The 23745-nt window shown below is 28.8% G+C and overlaps 1 protein-coding gene across 1 annotated transcript in view; it reads right to left on the reverse strand.

The window, feature by feature from the left end:
* Positions 1-3089: 3089 nt before the first annotated feature.
* Positions 3090-23745, reverse strand: part of LOC117178860 (E3 ubiquitin-protein ligase TRIM9) — a 600032-nt gene continuing 579376 nt past the window's right edge. Inside the window, exons 6-8 of the mRNA XM_033370368.1 lie at positions 20400-20538; positions 17080-17310; positions 3090-7206 (exon numbers count right to left, since the gene is read on the reverse strand). Of these exons, the coding sequence (XP_033226259.1) occupies positions 6878-7206; positions 17080-17310; positions 20400-20538 (699 nt within the window). The 3' untranslated portion in view covers positions 3090-6877. The remainder of the gene's footprint in view (positions 7207-17079; positions 17311-20399; positions 20539-23745) is intronic.

The following is a 23745-nucleotide window of genomic DNA, read 5'->3' on the forward strand; positions in this document are numbered from 1 at the left end:
GGGGCTTTCTCACTTTTACTTCCCCTTCCACTTTTTCAAAATTCACGGTTTATTTTTTTTACTTTCCATTTGCAGGGGTCACAGTGCAAAAAAATTCGAAAAAAGGGAAAAAGGGTAATTTTTCTACAAAAAAGGAAAAAACCAAGAGAAAGATTAAAGAATAATTTTTTACAGGCAGAAAAGAGGAAACAACCATTTTGATAAAAAATATTGTATTTTTCAATTAATAATGTTAAATGATTTTTTGAATACTCAATCTCATTTATTTCCGATTGAGAATCCTTTGGATATCTATTATTAATCAAAATTCTTTTTTTGTGGATTGAAATGTTTGTTTACTAAAATCTCATGTTGAATTCAATAGTTGTAAATGAAAAAAACCACATATTCAATTTTTAAGAATTTTCCAAAATTGAATTTTCATCTGTTGAAAATTGAATTATCTTTTTTTTTTTAATTACAATAAACAGTTAAAAGTTTGATTTTCAAACATTGTTAACAATAGAATTTTTAACAGTTGAATATTGAATTTTCTGCAATCTTCCGCAGTTGAATATTCAATTTTCAATTTTATTGAATTTTTAACGAATGAATTTTTTACTTTTAAAAATTGAAAAGAAATTTCATTTTTAAATTTTGAAAATGGAAGCAAATCGAAACTTGAGTTTTTTACTGCTGACAATGCAATACTTAATTTTTTTTCAATTTCCAAAAGTTAAAAATTGAATTTTGCCTATCTTCAGAAGTAGAATATTGAATATTCAATTTTCTACAATTTTCAACCAATTTAATTGCAATAGGTGAAAATTCAATTGTTCAAGCTGAGTGAAACAGAAAATTGATTTTTTTAATTCAATCATGTTTTTTTTTTCATTTTTTTAGCAGTTGCATTTTCTACTGTTAAACATTAAAATATCAATTTTCTACAATTTTCAATTTTCTTCATTTTTCAGCAGTTAAAAATTAATTTCTCAGTTTCCTTAAATTATTAGCAGCTAAAAATATAATTTTTTATTTTGTTCAATTATTAAAAAACGAATTTTAATTTAAAATTTTCTTTAATTTTCTTTAATTTCCATCAGTTCAAGTTTCTACTGTTAAAAATGTAATTATAAATTTTCCTTACATTTCAATAGATCAATTTTCTTCTGTTGAAAATTCAAATATCAGTTTTCTTCAATTTTCATCAGTCAAAAATTAAATTTTCTCTAGGTTCAAAAGTTGAATTTTTCTTCAATATTCCAGATTTACATAATAAATTTTCAATTTTCTTCAATTTAAAAAAAAATTTAATTTCTACTCTTGAAAATTGAAGAAAATCGATACTTCAATTCTCTACGGTTAAAAATTTAATGATAAATTTTCTTTAATTTCCAAAAGTTAAAAATAAAAGTTTCGACTATCTTCAAAAGTTGAACATTCAACATTAAATTTTCTTAAATTCTCACCGAACTAATTTTCTACTGCTGAAAAATTCAAATATTAATTTTCTTCTATTTTTAACATTTTAAAATTAATTTTCCATTTTTTTAAACTTTAAAAAGCTTAAAATCCAATTATCAGTTTTCTTCCATTTTTATCGATTAAATTTTCATACATTGGAAATTCAATTATAAATTTTCTTCAATTTTCAATAGCTGATAATTAAATTTTCCCCGATCTTTATCAAATGAATATTCGATTTTCAATTATCTTGAACTTGAAAAAAATTAATTTTCAACAGTTGAAAATTGTATTGTTGAATATTGAAGAAAAGTGATAATTTAATTTTCAGTTGTTGAAAATTCAATTATAATTGTTCTTCAATTTTCAAAAATACAATTTTCAAAGGTTTGAAAATTTAATTATGATTTTTTATTTCAATTTTGAACAGTTGAACGTTTTACTCTTGAAAATTTAATTATCATTTTTTTTCATTTGACTCTAGATCAATTTTCTTCCGTTAAAAATTCAAATATGAATTTTCTTCAATTTTCAACGATTGAAAATTAAATTTTCTCCGCGTTCAAGAGTAGAAAACTCAATGATTAATTTTGTTCAATTTTCAAAAAATACATTTTAAATTTCAATTTTCTTCAATTTTAACAATAGGGTCTTTAACTAGTGAAAATCAGTGAAAAAATTTTCTTCAATTTTCAACAAATTAATTTTCTACTCTTGAAAAAATGAAAATTTAATTTTTAACTGTTGAAAATGGAACACAATCAATAATTGAATTTTCATTATTGTCTTAAATTTTTAGCAATACAATTTTAAACTCTTTGAAAATTTTTCATGACATTTTTTCAATTTTTAAAAGTTTATTTTTCTACTGTTTAAAATTAAAATATGAACTTTATTCAATTTTAAATTTTCTTCAAGTTTCAACAGCTTGAAATAATTTTTCACTTTTCTTAAATTTTCAACAGCTGAAAATACAATTTTTCATTTTGTTCAATCTCCAATAAATAAATTTTAAACTGAAATTTTCTTTAATTTTTAGGAATTAAATTTACATCTTTTAAGAATGCAATCACCAATTTTCTTTAATTTTCAACAATTGAAGTTTCATCTTCCAAAAATACAATTTTTAATATTCTTTAATATTCAACAGTTTAACATCCTAATGTTGTAAATTCCATTACCCATTTTTTCAAATTTCAAAAGATCATTGTTCTGATGTTAAAAATTCAATTATCAATTTTCATAAATTTTCATTAATTTACAACAATTTAGATATTATATTTTCTCCAGGTTGGACAGTTGAAAATTCAGTTCTTAACTTTGTTCAAATTTTCACAAAAGAAATGTAAATTTTCTTAAATTTCTGCAGTTGAATTACATTTGTTAAACTTTATTATCAATTTTTTTAATTTTAAAAATTTAACAATTCAAAATTCAGTTTTCTTGCATTCTGAGCAGTTCAAAATCTTATAATATTTAATTTTGAATAGTCGAATTTTCTACTCATTAGAAATCCAATTGTCAATGTTCTTCGATTTTACAAAATTTAATTTTTAATTTTAAGCAATTGCATTTTCAACTGTTAAAAATTAAACTCTTGAAAAATTGAGAAAACTAATCTTTAAATTTTTGGTCATTAAAAATTTAATTGTTGAATATAAAAAAATCAAATCTAATAAATAAACATTGCAATCCATAAAAAATTGGAGAAAAGCTGATTTCTTCGAAAACGGGTCAACATCGACAAATAATATATGTCCAATTGGTAGCCACCAATTGGTAGTCGGGAATCAAACAAAAAATAAAATTTCTTTGAGATTTTACTTTTTTTTACTTATTTTAAATAAAATTATACAAGTCGAAATATCACGATTCAAACTCGAAAATGATTTTCGGTCCAAAATTTGCCGCGTGATTCAAATATTTTATTCTCAAATTTATTATATTTTAAGAAAAAAGCGGGAATTTAAAAAAAAAGGGTGAAACGAGGGAATAACGGAAAGTTCGTGGTAGCTGTAATTATCAAAAAAAAATCAACCAAATTTAAAAAAAGGAAAGTAAACATAAAACTAAAAAAAGGGACATAATCGCCCCCCAGATACGATTATTTTAGACTCGACTATCTTAAAGTTATCTGCGCCGAGTATTCCCTTATCTATCTATATTCGCTTTTATATTACTCATTTATTCTCTTATTAATTTATTCACTCATCACTTAATTTTTTATTTAATTACTTTCTTATTAATTCGTTCGCTCATTTATTTATTAATTCATTCATACTTTTTGCTCGCTTATTGTTATCGATTTCGTGTACTTATCCCAGCGCGATTCAACACTTATAAATACGATATGATATTAAAGGTACGGTGGATATTCGGATAAATTCAAGCTCAAACGTTTTAACGTGAGAAAGTACAGTCTTTTCTTTGTGTGAAAAATGGGTGTTTCAAATGCACATTCAAGAATCAACCTGACAAGTTTGTCGGGTGTTCGAACAGAGTTCAAGCGCCTATCATGAGAGAATAAAAATGTATGTTTGCTGAAAAAAAAGAGTTTCTGATAATAAAAAACGCAAAAGGAGCTAAAGGCTTTTAAGGTTTTTTCAGATTTTCCAAACATTGGTCAGTTCTTTCACCTCGAACGTCGAAAGTAAATTAAAAAAAAGTTTTTATTGAAATTTCATTTACCTTTGTAAAACAGATGAAAAAAAATAATATTTTTTCGAAAAAGATTAACTGATTGTAGAGGATTCGATTCCCAACTCGCGAAATTGATTTCGTCGAGTATTTTTTCTTCAGAGTTGAATATTTTAGTGGTATGATTCAGGCTAAGATGGACTTTTTCTCGTTTTTATAAAAAATAACTGGTATATACGAAAAAATAGGGCATCAAATTAATATGCAAATATAAAAACACGATAATTGAGAAAAATTGTTTTGGACAAGCAGGGTTTTGATTTTCAATTAATCAAACTTGAAATCTCCTATTACATACACTGGAAAGCGCTTCTTCGAATAAACATGAAATTCAAATACCGACAGATAAAAAAGAAAGAATTATCAGGGTGTCTAGCCAGTCAATTTTTTATTTTACCTAATTAATTCTTCATTTAATTATTTACAAAGTGATAAAAACACAATCGTTTATTGTAATGTATCATATTCGCAACTCAATCCAAAAAATATGAGGTGAGGTCTGCGTGTGTAGAGAGCTGAAAAAGGAGCACTGAATGGTAGATACTTTAGGAAACGTGTGCGTGCCTAGAGAGCTGGAAAAAGGGCCCTGGGTGATAAGAAAACTTTGGGTTAGATCTGCGTGTGTGAAAAGCTAGAAAAAAGAGCGGAGAATGGTAAAGATACTTTAGGAAGGGTCAGCGTGCATGGAGAGCTGGAAAAGGGGCACGGAATGATAAGAATTCGCTGGGTTATATCTGAGTACTTGAAAAGCTGAAAATGGAGCATTGAGTAATAAACATACTTTAGGGAAAGTATGTGTGTGCGTAAAGAAAGCTGGAAAAGGGGCACTAGGGAGGACGAGAACACTTTAGTTGAGGCTTACGTGTATATAAATGGAAAAGAGCTACGAGAGCAAGGGAGATACTTTAGGTGAGGTTAGTGTGTGCTGAGAGCTTAAAAAGAGGCACTGAGTAGCATAGATACTTTTGGTAAGGTTTACGTGTGTAGATAGTTGGAAAGGAGACATAGGGGTACAGGGCGAGAAAAATACGTTAGGGGATGTATGCGTGTGTCAGGAGCTGGAAAAGGAGCACAAAGTCGATGTGAGCACTTAGGGCAAGGTCTGCGAGCATGGAAAGCTGGAAAAGGGGCACATGGCAAGTAAGATACTTTGGCTGTAGTTTTCATGCGCAGAGAACTGGGAAAGGGGCACCAATGATGATGCATTTCTGCGTAAAGAGCTAGAAAAGGGGCACATAAATATAATTTGAATAAGGCCTGTCTGTGTGGTGAACTGAAAGGGGCACGAAAAAAAATATGCTTTGGACGAGGTATGCGTTCGTGAAGAGATGGAAAGGTGCAGAGGACGAAAGTTATACTTTGGGTGAGATCTGCGCGTGTAGAAAACTGAAAAAGGGGCACAGAAAAATACATTGAGTGAGTTATGTGTGTAGAGAGCTGGAAAAGGGGCACTCGCATAAGAAAGATGCTTTTGGCGATATCTGCACCTGTAAAGAGCTGGAAAAGGGGCGCAGTGCGAGAGAGCTACTTTGGATGAGATTTGCGCGTGAATGAACTGAAAATCGGACATCGAAAATAAATATGCTTTGGAAAAGGGCATTAATGTAAGAAGAACACTTTGCATGAGGTATTTGTGTGTAGAACTGGAAAAGGGGCACATAAATATAAATATAATTTAAGTGCGGCCTGTCTGTGTGGAGAGCAGAAAGGGGCACAAACAATCAATATAATTTGGACGAGGTATGCGTTCGTGAAGAGTTGAAAAGGGGCATAGGAAAATACTTTGGGTAAGGTATTTATGTAGAGAGCTGGAAAAGGGGCACAGTGCGAGAGAGATACTTTGGATGAGATTTGCGCGTGAATGAACTAAAAATGGGACAGCGAAAATAAATATGCTTCGAAAAAGGGGCACGATGGTGAAAAATTTGATTTGGGTGAGATCTGCGTATGTAAAGAGCTGACAAAAGGAGAAATGAAAATAAATATACTTTAGGTGGGATCTGCATATGTAGAGAGTTGTAAAAGGGGCACTAGGGCGAGAAAACTACTTTGAGTGAGACCTGCATGTTCAATGAGCTGCAAAAGGGGCACATAAAATAAATTTATCTTGGAAAAGGTATCTGTATGTGGAGAACTGGAACAGGGGCACTTTGGTGATAAATATATTTTTTTGAGGTCTACATATGTAAAGAGATTCAAAAAGGGGCACCAAAATAAATATTGTGCAGGATCTGCGTAGGTGGGGACTTGCAAAAGGGGCACTAGGTCGAGAAAGCTACTTCGAGTGAGACCGGCATGTTGAATGAGCATCAAAAAGGGCACATAAAATAAATGTACCTTGAAAAAGGTATCTGTATGTGGAAAGCTGGAAAAGGGGCACTAGGGTGAAAAAGATCATTTGCGTGAAATCTGTGTGTGCAAAAAACTTGAAAAGGGGCACCAAAAATAAATATATTCATTTCTTGGTTTTCCTGTCAAGTAGACACCCTGATAATTTTCGATTAAAAAAATAATCCATCCAGTTTAGTGAAAGAACGTTCGAGGATAATCGAGGATTTAACACTTGCCCTTAAAAATCAGCGTTACAACAGTTGGTCTCGCTGGGAGTCTCTTCAATGATTTTTTCCAGAGTCTGCATCTGCAGGATGTCATTAAGGTCCTTGATCCTGTCAATGGTGGACGAATAAGGAGATCCGATTTCCTGGAAAAGGCCCTTTTTCAGGACAGACAGGTACCCCTAGCTTTGAAGGACGTCGCTCATATATTCCTCGTGGAGGTCTAGCAGGTGACGAGGAACATCTAGGGCTGTGTGCAGAGTCACAGTGACTCCTCGATTAAGGCTAACTGCAGGGTAGAACACGCCGTAGAGATCCCGGAAGGCAACACCCCCTTGGGGTTGGTCGTTGACGAAAAATCGGAGGGTGTGAGTGGTCTCAAGGTCTAGGAGAACTCCGACTGTTGAACCCTGTTGGACACCTCCGTCTGTTCTTTGGGCGTGACCTCCAGCGTGCATGAACCAGGATCTTTGCCGATCGATGTACATGCTGTAACCCTTGTCGTCCTTTCCTGAAAGGATACCAGACGAGAGGTTCATTAATTAGTTGTAATGGAAGTGGTGAGGGCTGAGTCTCTGAGAGGAAGCATTTAGGGTGCGGTTAATTAAAAAAGGTGTGAAGGATTGCGAGAAAGACTCTTTATGCTTTCAAGCGAGCTGCCACATTATATAAAAATCAGAGACTGAAATGTTTCTTTTGGGCTACGAGATTTTTTTTATCCCCCCTCCACACCACTTACAAAAAAAGGCAAAATAAAAAATGTTTTACTCTAAAACTAGGAATATAAGGAGATTTTTCAAGAAAATAGAAGAGTCGTATATTCAGCAATACGAACCTAATACGAAAATCAAACTTTTTTGGTGAAAAGTTAATTTTATTACAGGAATCCGTATTATCATCAGAGGTAGTTACGATCGATCATTGTTGATATTTTCTTCCGTTAAGCGATTAGAGAGATCGAAAGAACGATTGTGTAATTTTTCTGGAAAAGGATTTTTCTGTCGATCTCTCTTATAGCTTAATGGGAAAGCGCCCGACCGACATCGGAAGTTCTGTGGTTCGATTCCCAGTGGAGCGACGAAAGTAGATTTTTTGTCAGAAAAAAGTTTAATTTAAAAAGTTAATTCTTATAAATGTCCTTTAACGTCCGAGAAAATCAATATAGGATCAAATATCAACAAAAATTGCTTATAACTCTATCAGACAAGATTTATTAAAAATTTTCCCAAGGTTTCGAAAACTCACTGTTTTCCTTATCAGGGGAAATATAATAACTATAATAACTAAAAACTATAATAACAGGGGAATTATATTGGAATAAATTTAAAAAAAGAGGAAATCTATTTTTATTAAGTTGTTGCGTAAAAATTCTGTAAATATTATTTATATTTGTAATAGTTAGGAAAATAACTTTTATTTAGGAATTATATATATCGCTATTTTTATAAATAATAGGTTTCAATAAATACATTTTTAAAAATAAAAACGTACCAATGAGATTGGCAGACAATCTTTTAGGGCATAAAATAAGCGCTACAGCGTTAAAATTAAATTAGAATTGCAATTTTTTCCTAAAGGGAAAAAAAATTAAACTCGAGATAGTTATTGTCAAATAAAGAAAACACGAAATATTTTGTTCAAAAGTTCACCTCGAGTTCTTTTTCAAAATTAGTTATAATTCACATTAGCATATTTTCCTTGATTTTATAAATCAGTTTTAACAAGGTTGAACTTTTGAACTTAAAATAACATTTGACAATGATAAAAATAATAATAAATTTATTAATAAATACCAAATAAGGAAACCCACTGTGTTTATTAATTTAGCCTCTTTTCTTTTCGGCTATTTAAAAATAAAGAAAATAATTATGTCTCATTTAATTGCGCATGAATAATAATTTGTTGTGGCTAGTAAAAATGCATTGGAATTTACGTCTAAAAGCAGTGAATTTTACGAATTTTGCAAATTATTTTTAATTTAAACGATTAAAAAGACCCTAAAAGATTATTTTCTATTATCCAGAACTATCAAAAAATTATTTTTATTTGAGAAAAATTTTTTTTAACACTTCGCCTTCCATTATTTTAATTCTAGGCGAACTTCATAGCTGGCGTCCCTCAACAAGGCGACACGGCACACACGGCGACCCTCAACAAGGCGACACGGCCCACATGGCGACCCTCAACTCTCATAACAAATATTTTGGCTGGTTATAAGCAAATTCTGTTGATTTTTTATCCTAAGTTAATTCTTCTTCCTTAAAAAATCCATTATTTTATTTTTGATTCTCAATTCAGCTAGTTTGGTTAAGCATTTTACTTCTTAGTTTTTTAACTAAAAATATAAATGCAATAAATGCAACTATATACATAGTTGACTGTATAACTTTTCTTGTTCAAAATTATTCTTTTTTTTTTAATTCAAATAAGATATCGTCAGAATCGTTAGAAGTAGCGGATGTCGTATGCCATAGTTGTAAGCTACCAAGGACGAAATTACGAAAATTTTATATTCTGTATTTGAGTCATTATGTAAAATTTTTTGTGTACGCGATGAGTAACATATTTATCTCATGGCTTTAACGTCTATGACGAAAGTAATTTATAAGATAACGAATTTATGAACCTTTATATTGATTAGTTACATTGTTCACTAAATTCTTCATTACAATATATTTACTAGTTTGTCCTCTAATTAGGAAAAAATGATAATCATTCATACGCATTTCTTTTCCTTGGCAGTTATTCTTAATTCTATTGGTGAATATAAAAAAAATATATCTAGTATTTTAAGTATGCTTTTTAAGCTATGGGGCCGTGCATAAATTACGTAAAATGTTTGAGTTCAAGGGGGGGGGGCAACTTTTTTTCAATCTGAAAAATTTTATAGTATTCTTTTGATCATTATAACAGTATATTGGTAGTACCTCGTAAAATTAGTACTAATATTAACTGCGATATTTATAAATTATTCTCGAAATAATAATTAATAAATAAACAAATAATGGGTCATCTACAAATTAAAATGTTTCGTAGATTTTCTAATCAAAATTTCTAGTTTTTTAGCCGAATGTTTTAAAAATATTAAAAATTAATTTCAATACTTATTTAAACTATTATTCTTCAGCTCATAAATTATCAGAACTCTAATTTCTTTGTAATAGAAAATTAAAACGTAACGTGAAATTTTTTGGTTAGCAAGCAAAAGCAGAAATATAGACGTGCCAATTTTATTGGAAATCGCCAATATCAGGTGCATCGACTTAAAATTCAATATTTCTCTGCACAATGAGCCATAGAATACGATTAAATTTTTTTATATCACCCCAATAAGTCTCTTTTATAGGGCCCCAAAGAAACCCCATGAGTGAAAAAGTAGACCTTACGAGTTTTTGGTCTTAATTCTGATTTTCTTGCGGTTTTCAAAAATAAATTGTTTCATATAAATAGAATACTATTTTCTACTAATCCTCAGTTGCTTACATAAGCTGTGTAAACATTTTATTATGGTTTTTAGCAATTTTCTTTTATAAAATAGTTATAAAATAGTATAAAGTAGTATATAAAATAATTATCAAATTAAAAATGAAAATCTTCTCTTGGTTAGAATAACAACTATAACTTTATTTTTTAATTAATTTTTTGAAAATTAATTTATTTTTTGAAACTATTTTTTATTGTAAAGAAAATTTTTGTTGGCTGCAGTATAAACTATAACAAGTTTCGTTAAGATTTCATTTTTTCTGTTAAAAAAAATAATTACTGGGTTAAAAGTTGAACTGATTCATAAAAAATTCATTTTTTGTTTTTAAAGATTTGACAAGTTTTTTGAAAATTCAACTATTTTGTATTAAATGAGCTTTCTCGTTGAAAAATCATATTTAGCGCTTGAAAAATCGACTGTTTTCTGGAAAATAAATCTTTTTGATTCAAAATTATACTATTAAGGGCATGTGATACTTAGAAAATTGTCAATTTTACCAGTTTCAGGTTCCGACGGCTTTTTTTTCTTTAATAATCAATATTTTGTCTTAAAAATTTGGGACATGATAGCGACCATGCTAACGGACGTCCCCACAAACTTTTTTTTATTTAATTCAAAAAAGTTTTAATTTAGCAAAATCGGATTAATTTTCATAGCGCTTAGGAATTAGTATCGATTTTACCAGTGTTAGGTTCCGACGGCTTTTTACTAGAATAATCAATATTTTGTCTTAAAAATTTGGGAAATGATAGCGAACATGCTAACGGACGTCCCCACACACTTTATTTGTGTTTATTTTCAAAAAAAAATTTTGATATTGCTAACAACGTATGTACATTTGGAGGTTATGTATGTTACAATTCTCCTGTGCGTTACTTCCAAACTACACAATATTTTTGGCCGAAAACTTTAGACTTGCAAATAAACGTAGTAACTAAACTCCCGGAACTAACCCTTTTTGCAGGCAATCAAAAAAGTTTATTTCATAAATAATTTCCAGATTATCGGAAAGGAAAACGACGTAACCTCCAAATAATAAATTTGCATACAATTTTTATTTAGCACACTAAATTTTTTTGTTATTATCCCTCAAAAAAGAGTCCGGGGACATCCGTTATGATATTTTATAGCATCTCCGAATTCAGTTTTTAAAAATTTTCATTTTTGTGGAAAAAAGCCGGGGAAACTGTAAGTATCACATGCCCTTAAGTTAACAAAATTTTTTGCTGAAAATTAAACCAACTGACAGCTGAAATATTTTGTTAGAAAGTTCATTAATTCGAAGATTCACCTTTTTGAATGGAAATTTAACTATTTTTTTGACATTAAAATATTTATCACGTTTCTTTGTGAAATTTACGAGCAATTTTTTAAATCCCATTTTTCTAGGTTGAAAAATAATTTTGTAACCTTAAAAGTTAAATACTCTATTTTTTTAAACCTGATTTCTCCTAAGTTAAAAAGTGAACTATTTGGTAGAAAACGTATGTATTTTGTTGGATTTTGTTTGATTGTAGTAAATTATTCTGATTTATTAAATAATTCATCTTTCTTGAATGAAAATGAACTTTCTTGTTAAAAATTCATCTTTTCTAGTTCAAAAGTCAACTGTTTTTGAAAAAATTACTCTTTTTAGCGTGAAAACTAAACTTTTTTGTTGAAAATTCGTCTTTTTGTTTTTGGAAAATATTTTCTGAGACCTACAATTTAATTTGTGCATTTTTGTCGAAAATGCAACTTTTTGAGTTTTAGAAACTTGTTGGAAGATTTTATTTTCAGAACCTCAGAGATACAACATACAAAACATATAATTTTTATTTATTTACACTATATAAATCTTTATTGATTGATCACGTAAGGTTATCGAAGTTTCGTCAATAGTCTTACTGACGGTTCTGGAAGGCGCGATCATTTACATTAAATACAGTACTGTTATATTTTCAATATAAAAAAGAAATCTTTCTTTATACAGAGAAAAAGAAAAAAGTTTTTCTAATGTGAGCAGAATAAACATTTTCTTAGAAACTTCATTAATCAGTACTAGTTAGTCAGATAAAACAAAGTAAACCCTCTATGAGAAAGAAATAATTTAAATTTATAAAATGTGGTTTCATATTATTTTTGGATTTAATCACTTGAAAAACTTGCTGCAAATTTTTTCGGAATGAATTCCGATCTAAACAATTGCTAGTATATCTATCAAATTTTAAGACAGAAAAAGCTTAGGGTTTCTCTTTGAGAAATTTCTCATGGCAGATATTCCTTAACCCCTTTAAATTTTTCCTACAATATTATCAAAATGTGTTCATGATATATAAAGATACGATTGTCCACTTAGGAAAATTTAATTCTCTTTTTCTTCTTGCAGAGTTGAGTTTAAACTTTGATTGTTTACCTAATGGCGATCCCATTCCTGGTGGTTCTCGTTCCGGGGATTCTAATTCTCTTGACAGAATTTCGCCTGACACAAATTCTCCTGGCAGAAATTCTTCTGGAAGAAATTCTCCTGGCAGAAATTCTTCTGGCATAAATTCTCCTGAAAGAAATTCTCCTGAAAGAAATTCTCCTAACGGAAATTCTGCTGACAGAAATTCTCCTAGAAGGTATCTTCCTCCTGCCAGAACTCATTCTCCAAGTAATCATGCCTGGTCTTCTACTATCGAGCAGCCCTATCGTGAAAGGTCTAGGTCTCCTCTTTCCAGGCAGAGTTCTTCACTCGTACTTGGATTTCCAATTGAAAATCGTGCACTTATTCGGCTCATTCCCCACACAAATCCGCACCGGCAATACGAAATCCAAAGTTACGCTTTTCCTCCCAATGAACCACTTTATTTGCGCAAGACAGGAAGTAATAAGTTTGGGCCTATTCCAGGCGGAAAACTAAATGTTTTAGCAACATTTACTGGCGACATCATTGCACTATCCGAACGTTATAATAAGGTTCGTGGAATATATAACAGCGATAACCAACGGGTTGGAATAAACATGCAAAGCGGAAAAGTTTTTATATTGAGTCCAGAATTAGTCAGGGAAACTCCATCGGGACGAATCCAAACGAATTTTGAGGTGGTACGTGTAAACCGCGATTCTCAATAAATTAAATTTGTTCTATACATATCAAATTTCTTTTATTGTTTAGTTAAAGATTTCTATAGAGAAACTACCATGAAAGCAGTTCACTACCTGTATTAGACTTTTTTCATTAGATGATGTGGAAGGTACTAATATAATGATCTAATGAAATTTAAAGATCTCTGAAGGAACAACTTTAAAGTCCGCCGACCCATTAGATAAATATTTTCTTCATGGATAAATACAAAATTTTCACCTAAAAGCTTCGACAAGAATCAAAGACGGATTGAAAAGCCATAAAGATCCTTAGGTATCTTAAACAACCAATGCTACATGTTCCACATAGTACATTTTTTTCTAAGAGCGTTTTACGTATTTTCAAGGAAAACTGTTGAATGTGACATGATGCCCTTTTAAACATTGGAAAATTTTTAATCAGTTCCTATTGTCCTTTTCAATTCCTTCAATTTTAAGAGTCTTTCATACTGAAACACAAATCAAGAGAATAATCCAAGTTCTTAAAATTTAAATCTGGTTGAAATAATTTTCTGTCATTCGTAGCGACGCGAAGAGCTGCTGTAGTGTCCTGTACCTTATTTGTTGACGGCCCAAAACTTGTTCCAATTTTTAAAACATCTTCAGCAGAAACACTTTAATGTAATTAAGTATATTTTAAAGTACTTTAACGTGTTTTAATGTGCCTCAATTCACTTTAATGTACTTCCATGTACTATAATGTACTTTAATGCACTTTAGTGTAGCCTAAAGTACTACAATGTACTTTAAAATACTTTTGAGTACTAAAACGTACTTTAAAGTAATTTGAAGTACTCTAAAGTGTTTTAATGTATTTTAAAGTACTTTAATGTATTGTAACGTACTTTGATTTCCTTAAATGTACTGTAAAGTACTTTAAAATACTGCAACCTACTTTAAGGTTCTGCAACGTACTTTAATGTACTGTAACGTACTTTAATGTACTTTAATGTACTTTAATGTACTTTACAGTACTTTAATGTGCTTTAATGTACCTTAATGTACTTTACTGTACTTTACTGTACTTCCATGTACTTTATCGTGCTTTAATGCAGTTTATTGTAGCCCAATGCACTATAAGGTACTTTAAAGTATTTTAGCGTACTGTAACGTACTTTAAAGTATTTTAGGGTACTGTAAAGTACTTTAAAATAATTCGAAGTACTTTAAAATTATTTAGAGCATTCTAAAGTGCTTCAAAGTACTTTGTCTACTTTAATGTACTTTATAATACGCAAGTGTACTTTAATGTATTCCAGTGTACTGTAGTGTACTTTAGCGTACTTTAATGTATTGAAGTGTACTTTAATGTCCTTTAATGTACTTTAATAAACTGTAATGTACTTCTATGTACTTTAGTAAACTGTAAAGTGATTTAATGTACTTTATTAAACGGCAACGTGCTATACTGTACTTTCATGTACTTTAAAGTACGTGTGTGTACTTTACTGTACTTTATTGTACTTCAGTGTACTAATTCTTAACGGCACCTTCTGCTTTATCTTGTTTTATTTCTTTTTTTCGCATCTAATTTGTTTTTTACCAAATTTCTGTGTCCTTGCATTCTTACTAAGTTATATAAGTCGCTTTCGTATAATTAACCTTCAGCACCGTCAGCATCATAGCTCACAATAATTTAAATAAGATTTTGAAATAATTTCTAATCTAAAACAGTTTTTTTTTTCAAGACAAAGAAGGCAAACTGTCGCACGATTTTCATTGTGAGTTTCAGCATGGTCTTTAGATTTTATAAACATATTTTACGAGTTTTTCACACCAACAAAACTGCCCAAACTATTAAAGTATTTAAAGCTTATAAAATGAATTTATATGAAATCTATTAAATTAAATTAGGTTAGAATTTTAGGGATAAAATTGAAATTGCAAACTAATATGCTATACAGGATTTGTTTAATTTTATGCATGAAATTGTGATGTGCATGAATATGTGAATAACATATATAAATTCTGAAAGTTTTGAATATATTTTTATGAAATAAGTCTATGTTAATATTTACAATTCAACATTCCACAGATTAAAAAATTTATGAATAAAAATTCTTAAATTTGGAATATTTTGAAGTTCTAAACTTAAATTTTTAATTTTAAATTTTCCAATCTGAAGAAATTTTTATTGTATATAATCATAATTTTTAAAATTAAAACTCTCCACATTTCCTGATCGATAGTTAAAAATTCTCTAATTTGAAGACTTGTAATTTAAAACTTTATTAATTTAGTAATTTATGGTAATATCACAGGTAATTTGAAGCAACCTACCATAATTACCCAAAATTGAAGATGAAATATTTTTATAAATTTATGGAAATTTATTAAATTTTTCGTAATTTATTAAATTTTTGGTAATTTATAGTAATATTACACGTAATTTATGATAATATAACAGGTAATTTATGGTAACTTACCGTTGATTGCTCAAAATTCAGTATACAAATTTCTATAAATTTCCGGCAATTTAAGGATATTTTCGGTCCTTTACGGTAATTTTACAAGTGAATATGGTAACTTGTCACAAATTACCCAAAATTCAAGTTGAAATATTTTTAATAATTTTCCGAAAATTCATGAAATTCTTGGAAATGTGTGGTAATATTACAGGCAATTTATAGTAACTTGCCATAAATAACACAAAATTCAATTTTGAACATTTTTATCAATTTCCGAAAATTTTTGGTAATTTATGGTAACTTATCATAAGATACTTAAAATACATTTTAAAAAAAGCCAAATTTTTTTTTTTAATTTATGGAAATTTTCGATTCTTTATGGAAATTTCCTATCATTTGTGGTAATTTTAAGGTAAATATGGTAACTTACCATGAATGACAAAAAATTCAATTTAAAAAATTTTTACAAATATAATGAAATTTTTGGTAATTTATTGTAATTTATGGTAACTTAACATTAATTGCTCGAAATTCAATATACAAATTTCTATAAATTTCCGGCAATTTAAGGACATTTTCGATCCTTTACGGTAATTTTACAGATATATATGGTAACTTACCATAAATTATCAAAATTCAATTTGAATTTTTAAAATAAATTTCCGAACATTTATGAAATGTTTGGAATTTTGTAGCAATATTACAGGCAATTTATAGTAGCTTACCATAAATTGCCCAAAATTCAATACAAAATTTATATAAATGTTCAGAAATTTGTGGATATTTTCGGTCATATATGGTCATTTTACAGTTGAATGTGGTAACTTTCTATAAATAACACCAAATTCAATTTTGAACATTTTTATTATTTTTTCGGAAATTTTAGGTATTTTATGGTAACTTATCATAAGTTACTCAAAATATATTTTAAAAAAAACCAAACATTTTTTTAACTTTATGGAAATTTCCTATCATTTATGGTAATTTTACAGGTAAATATGGTAACTTACCATGAATTACCAAAAATTCAATTTTTACAAATATAATGACATTTTCGGTAATTTATGATCATGTATGGTAACTTATGGTAATATTACAGGTAATTTATGGTAACTTACCATTAATTGCTCAAAATTCAGTAAACAAATTTCTATAAACTTCCGGCAATTTAAGGACATTTTCGGTCCTTTACGGTAATTTTACAGGTAAATATGGTAATTTACCATAAATTACCCAAAATTCAAGTTGAAATATTTTTTATTAATTTATGGAAATTTATGAAATTGTTGGTAATTTATGGTAATATTACAGGTAATTTATGTTAACTTACCATCAATTACTTTTCTGTCCTCTTATTATTTTATATTTTGGAAGAACAACTTACCAAGCATCTGATCGCGTGTGACGTCACATCGAGCGATTCCGAAAGCAGGATCCGTATCACTGTGATATCGGTCAATCGTAAGTTCCCAATAGTGGACTCCTCGAGAAAATCCAGTGCTAGAAAGGACCACTCGATGCTCGTAGCCTTCACAGGAAGCACTCATGGCGTCCTCGGAGATAGAAACTTCCTGTGGTATTGTCGAATCACCAGCCGCCCAAGAAAACCAAGCGACTGCAAATCAAGGAAAAAATAAAAAAATATAATAAGGTTCTGAGAAGATGGACTCGTCAAATTCAATATTTGAGATTTGATTTCCTCAGCTTATGATCCAATCTACTCGCTTTAATGCCTCTCGTGAACACTAACAGAAAGTATTTCGAAAATCCGTCCAGGGATCTGTATTATCATCAGAAAATAAAAGTAATTTCTTAAACTCTTTACAGACTAGATGCAGTTATAAATTAACGTTTTTTTCAATAAATTTTTTTTCTGAAAAAAATCTCCTTTCGCTCCGCTGGGAAACGAACCACAGAACTTCCGATTGCCAGATGGGTTTGTTTCCATTAAGCTACTAAAGAGATTCAGAGGAGAATCTTTATTCAGAAATACACTTATTATTATGCCACGCGTTACAAATCAAATCTTTCAAGGAATCTGTATTATCATCAGAGAATAACAGAATTTCGCAACGTCTTTACAGACTAGATGTAGCTATGAATTATTTTTTATTGATTCTGTGGTTCGTTTCTGAGCAGGGTGAAAGGACTTTTTAAAAGAAAAAATGTAATTAACATTTTTTTAATTCATAGCTACATCTAGTCTGTAAAGACGTTAAGAAATTCAGTTCTTCTCTGATAATACAGATTCCTTGAAAAAATTTATTGTAACACCTGGCACAATAATGCGTGTATTTCTGAAAAAGAATTCTTCTCTCTATTTCTTTAGTAGCTTAATGGTAAAGCACCCGACCGGCAATCAGAAGTTCTGATGGTTGAGTTTTTGATCAAACATTTAAATTTTCAATCTAGAAAGGTCGATTTTTAACAAAATAGTTCAATTTTCAAATAAAAGGAATAAATTTACTATTAAATAAAAATTTGCAACCAAGAAAGATGAATTTTCGATCGAAAATTAGAACATTCCTCTCTAACAAGATGAATTTATAACGAAATGGTTAAATTGCAGATGAAAAAATGATTTAAAAAAAGTTAAATTTATATTAAAATATATGTATTTTAAAGGAAACATCTTAATTTCACACCAAATAGTATAATTTCATTCATAAAGGACGAAATTTCTACCGAAACAGACGAATTTTCAACCAAAGTATAATTCTACGCCAAAGAATATTACTTTAAAAGAATTGCATTTTTAACCAAATAATTAAATTTTCAGATTGAAAAATTAAATTTGCAACTAAATGGTTAAATTTTCAACCTAAAAAGCTAAGACTGTATTTTAAAATTCAAGTATTCGAGTATCTCTCTATGGTAGCTTACTGGGAAAGAACCCGACTGGCAATTAGAAGTTCTGTGGATCGTTTCCCAGAGGAGCGGAAGTGGAAGATCTTTTTTTAAAAAAGAAATGTAATTTTAAAAAATTAACTAAATCTTATTTATGCTTGAATTTTTGACCAAATAGTTAAATTTTTTTAATATAAAGGTGAATTTTCAACCAAATAGTTTAAGTTTCAACAAAAAAAAATTTGCAATCAAATTAATACTTGCAACCAAGAAAGATGAATTTTCAATCGAAATTTAGAACGTGTAACACCTGGCATAATAACGAGTGTATTTCTGCAAAAGGATTCTTCTTTCGATCTCTCTAGTAGCTTAATGGGAAAGGACCCGATCGGCTATCGGAAGATATGTGGTTCGTCTTCCAGCGAAGCGAAAGTAGAAGATCGTTTTTTAGAAATTTTTTTTTTTAATTCGCTAAATCTTTTTAGGGTTAAATTTTTTACCAAAGAGTTAAATTTTTCATCTAGAAAGGTGAATTTTCAACCAAATAGTTTAATTTTCAAATAAATAAATAAATAAATTTGCAATAAAATTAAAACTTGCAACCAAGAAAGATGAATTTTCAATCGAAAATTAGAACGTGTAACACCTGGCATAATAATGAGTGTATTTCTGCAAAAGAATTCTTCTTTCGATTTCTCTAGTAGCTTAATGGGAAAGGACCCGATCGGAAATCGAAAGATATGTGGTTCGTTTCCCAGCGAAACGAAAGTAGAAGATCGCTTTTCAGAAAAAATGTAATTAAAAAAATTCTCCAAATATTTTTTAGTTTAATTTTCCACTAAAAATAAATTGCAATTAAATAAAAGATAAATTTTCAATCGAAACTTAGTACGTGTAACACCCGGTATAATAATGAGTGTATTTCTGCAAAAAGATTCTTCTCTCGATCTCTCTGGTAGCTTACTGGGAAAGGAACCGATTGGCAATTGGAGGTTCTGTCGTTCATTTTCCAGCGGAGCGAAAGTAGAAAATCTTAACCTTATTTATGGTTGAATTTTTGACCAAATAGTTAAACTTTTGATCTAGAAATGTGCATTTTCAACCAAATGCTTTAATTTTCAACTGAAAATAAATAAATTTGCAATCAAATTAAAACTAGCAACCAAAAAAGATGAATTTTTTATCGAAAATTAGAACTTATAACACCTGGCATAATAATAGGTGTATTTCTACAAAAGGTTCTTGTCTCGATCTCTCTGGTAGCTTACTGGGAAAGAAACCGACTGGCAATTAGAAGTTCTGTGGTTCGTTTCCCAGCGGCTCACAAGTAGATCTTTTTTCAGAAAAAATTGTAATTAAAAGAAATTCCCAGAATCTTATTTATGGTTGAATTTTTGACCAAATAGTTAAACTTTTAATCAAGAAATGTGAATTTTCAAACAAATAGTTTAATTTTCAACTTAAAATAAATCAATTTTCAATCAAATTAAAACTTGCAACCAAGAAAGATGAATTTCTAATCGAAAATTAGAACTTATAACACCTGGCATAATAATGAGTGTATTTCTGCAAAGGGATTCTTCTCTCGGTCCCTCTAGTAGCTTAATGGGAAAGAGCGCAATCGGAAATCAGAAGTTCTGTGGTTCGTTTCCCAGTGGAGCGAAAGGAGAACATCTTTTTCAGAAAAAATCCAATTAAGCCAAAAATTCCCTAAATCTTTTTTATGACTAAACAGAATTCATTTTTACGCCTTCTCGCTTTCTGATATTTTTGGGGACACTTGAAGCTGTGCTCTAAAAAAAAAGGAATTTACGATGTTTTTGCAAGATTTTACGAGGACCCGATGACATTACTTACCCTCGGCGGTCTGTAAACCTATCAGCTCGGAGTAATCTCCTTCCCCTGCACTGTTGAAAGCTCGCACCCGTGCATTGTACAGTGAATTAAAGTGCAATCCATCCACGGTACAGATCGTCTCTCGGCCGCAGTAAACTTCCTGCAGAGAAAAGGCAAAGGTTTTATGGAAAAACTTTTAATATTGCTTATATAAAGGGAACTCTAAAGAGCGGTCAAGTAAAAGCAAATAACTCATCCTGAAATGCGCGCAGGAAAACATTAAAAGTCGGAAATTTACGAACTTAATTCTCTAAAAATCACTGCCGGAAAATTATAGGAGCTGAAAGGAAATAATTTTTTTCTGATTCAGAATCTTTAATAATCGCTTTATTAGACAAAGATTTCAGTCAATTAAAATTTAAAAGATAGTCATTTAATCTAGAATTATTTCCTGAACAGATTTTTGTAGTGAGTCATTAGAAGTTTGGCAAATTAAAAAAGCTGTAAAAATACTTTGTTGGTTTTACTGCTCATAACGCTCCAATTTCTAAAAATAAAAATTAAGGGGATTCTTACTCTTCATTAAAATTTATAATATTTAGGCTATTATTTAACAAATTCATATTTAGAAAATAGATTACTTTTTGCAAAATTGATATAAAATGGAAAATAGTGCTTCTCTATTGGGACAGTTTCTCTTTGTGGGGATTGTCGAATTATGGCCCTCACAGGAAACAGTTGAATAATCAGGCCTTAATGAGAAATTCCCTAATCTACTTGGATTGATTAGACTAGAAACTAGAATTAACAGCAGGAATTGTCTGTAATAAAAGCAATCTAAAATCAGCAATAATTAGAATGAACACAAAATGTTTTGCAATTTTTTTTTTATACATTTTATTTTTTAATCTTTTCCTTGTATGCAAATGATTTTTTAATTTTGAATATTCTTCAATTTTCAAGGAATGAAAATCAAATTTTTATCTTTCAATTCTTCGCAATTAAAAAAAAATTTAGAATCTGGAACCGTAAAATTTTCCACGGTCGAAAATTAAAGAAAACGGAATTTATAATTTTCTCTAATTTTCAGCGATTGAATTCCTCTCAATTTGCAACAATTAAAAGAAGAAATTAAAGCATTAAATAAAAATTGAAAATTAAATTTTCAAAAGTTGAGTTTCCAACTTCCTGCTATTTTGAGAAGTACAATTTTCTTCTATTTTCAATAAAAGAAAATTAAACTTTTAAATGTTAAATTTGCTTTAATTTTTGATAGTTAAAAATTCAATAAAATTAGGAATTGAAGAAAAAAGTATTTAAAAAGAATTAAAATCAAGTCATTTTAATTCATAAAAATTGAAAAAGTTTAAAGTTCGTGTAAATTGAAATTTTAATTTTTGAAAACTGAAGTTTTAACTTATTTTTCAAGAGTTCAATTATCAACTGCTGCGATTTCAAGAATATTCAAATTGAATAAAATTTTAAGGTTGAAAATGGTTGGTAACGAGGTTAGTAATTAAAAATTAAATTCTTAATTACCTTAAATTTTCTACAGTTCACAATTGAACTGTTAAAAATTCCAACGTTGAGAATTTTAGAAAATTGAACATTGAATTTTTAACTGATGAGAATTGAAAAAAATAGAAAATTCAACTTTTGAAAAAGAAAAACTTAAGGAAACTTCACCGATGAAAATAGAAGAAAATTGAAATTGCAACTCTCAGTAACTTCAAACAGTTGAAAATTAAATTTTCAGCAGTACCTTTTTTCAACCTTAAATGTAAAAACTCGTTTTTTTCTTTATTTTATTTTTTTTCATTTTCAAATATTAAAAATTCAAGGAATTTGTGCATTTAATGTTTTAAAAGTTCAGATTGTAACTTTAAAAAATTGAAGAACATTTAAATTTAAATTTTTCACAGTTCAGTGTTCAATTGTTTCAAATTATAGAAAATAGAATAAATTCAATTCCTGCAAATAGAAGAAAGTTGAAAAAATAGTTTTTATTTGCGTTATTTATCAATGGTTAAATATTGAATTTTTTTTTAATTTACAAAAGTAAAACGTTTAATTTTGAAATATTTTTAATTTGCAACTGCTAAATTTTCAATTATTGAAAATTGATAAAAATTCAACTGCCGTTAAAAATTGAACGGTTGAAGCTTCCAAGCAATAGAAAATGTAAGGAAATTCAACTGCTGCAAATTGTACAAAATTGTAAGTAAATTTTCTTTAAATTTTAATTTTTCAACGTGCAACTGTTAAAAATCGAGAAAAATTAAACTGCTGAAAATCGACGAAAATTTAAAAATTAATTTTCTTTAATTTTCTACTTGAAACTTCAACGGTCAAAAATTCTAAGTAATTATAAGTTTTAAAAAATCAATTTCTGCAGAATAATAAGAATTTAAAAATTCAATTTTTAATTTTCGTCAATTTTCAACACTAAAAAAATCAATTTTCTTTACATTTCAATTGTTCATCCTTCAATTGTTAAAAATTGAAAGAAATTAAACTGCAGAAAATAGACGATAATGTAAAATTAATTTTTCTTTAATTTTCTACAGTTAAAAGTTCAATGGTTGAAGATTCTAAAAAAATAAAAATGATAAAAAATTCAATTGCTGCAAATTGTAAAAAAATGAAAGCTGAAAATTCAATTTTCTTCAAATCCTAATTTTCTGAATTTTGATGGCTCAACGTTTAAACGTTTAAAATTGTGAGAAAGGTAATTTTGTTTAATTTTCAACAATTAGAAATTCAACGTGTGAACATTTAAAAATAGTACAAATTCATCTGCTGAAAATTGTAAAAAACTGAAAGTTAAACATTCAAATTAGTTTGAATTTTAATTGTTCATCCTTTAATTGTTAAAAATTGAAAGAAATGAAACTGCTGCATACAGAGGAAAATGTAAAATTCAATAATATTTAACCTTCTACAGGTAAAAGTGCAATGGTTGAAGATTCTAAAAAATTAAAAATGTTTAAAAAATTTTTTGTTGCAAATTGTAAAAAATTCTATTTGTAATTTTCTTTAATTTTAAATAGGTGAAAATTCAATTTTCTTTAAATTTTTATTTTTCATTGTTCAATTATTTTTAAAACTTAAAGAAAAATTAATCTGCTAAAATGGCAGAAAATTCAATTCTCTTCAGTTTTCTACAATTCAGAATTCAACAGTTGAAGAGTTTATTATATTAAAAATACATCTGTTGAAAAATGAAGAAAATTGATAATTTAACCAAATTTAATTTAATTTAATTTTTATCAATTTGAAGCTGCTTAATTTTTAATTAAGAGATTAATTGAAGAGGCTATAAAATTAAAAATTCATCTGTTGAAAAATGAAGAAAATTGTAAATTTG

The sequence above is a fragment of the Belonocnema kinseyi genome, chromosome 8 (genome assembly GCF_010883055.1).
Source record: "Belonocnema kinseyi isolate 2016_QV_RU_SX_M_011 chromosome 8, B_treatae_v1, whole genome shotgun sequence".
NCBI classification, from domain to species: domain Eukaryota; kingdom Metazoa; phylum Arthropoda; class Insecta; order Hymenoptera; family Cynipidae; genus Belonocnema; species Belonocnema kinseyi.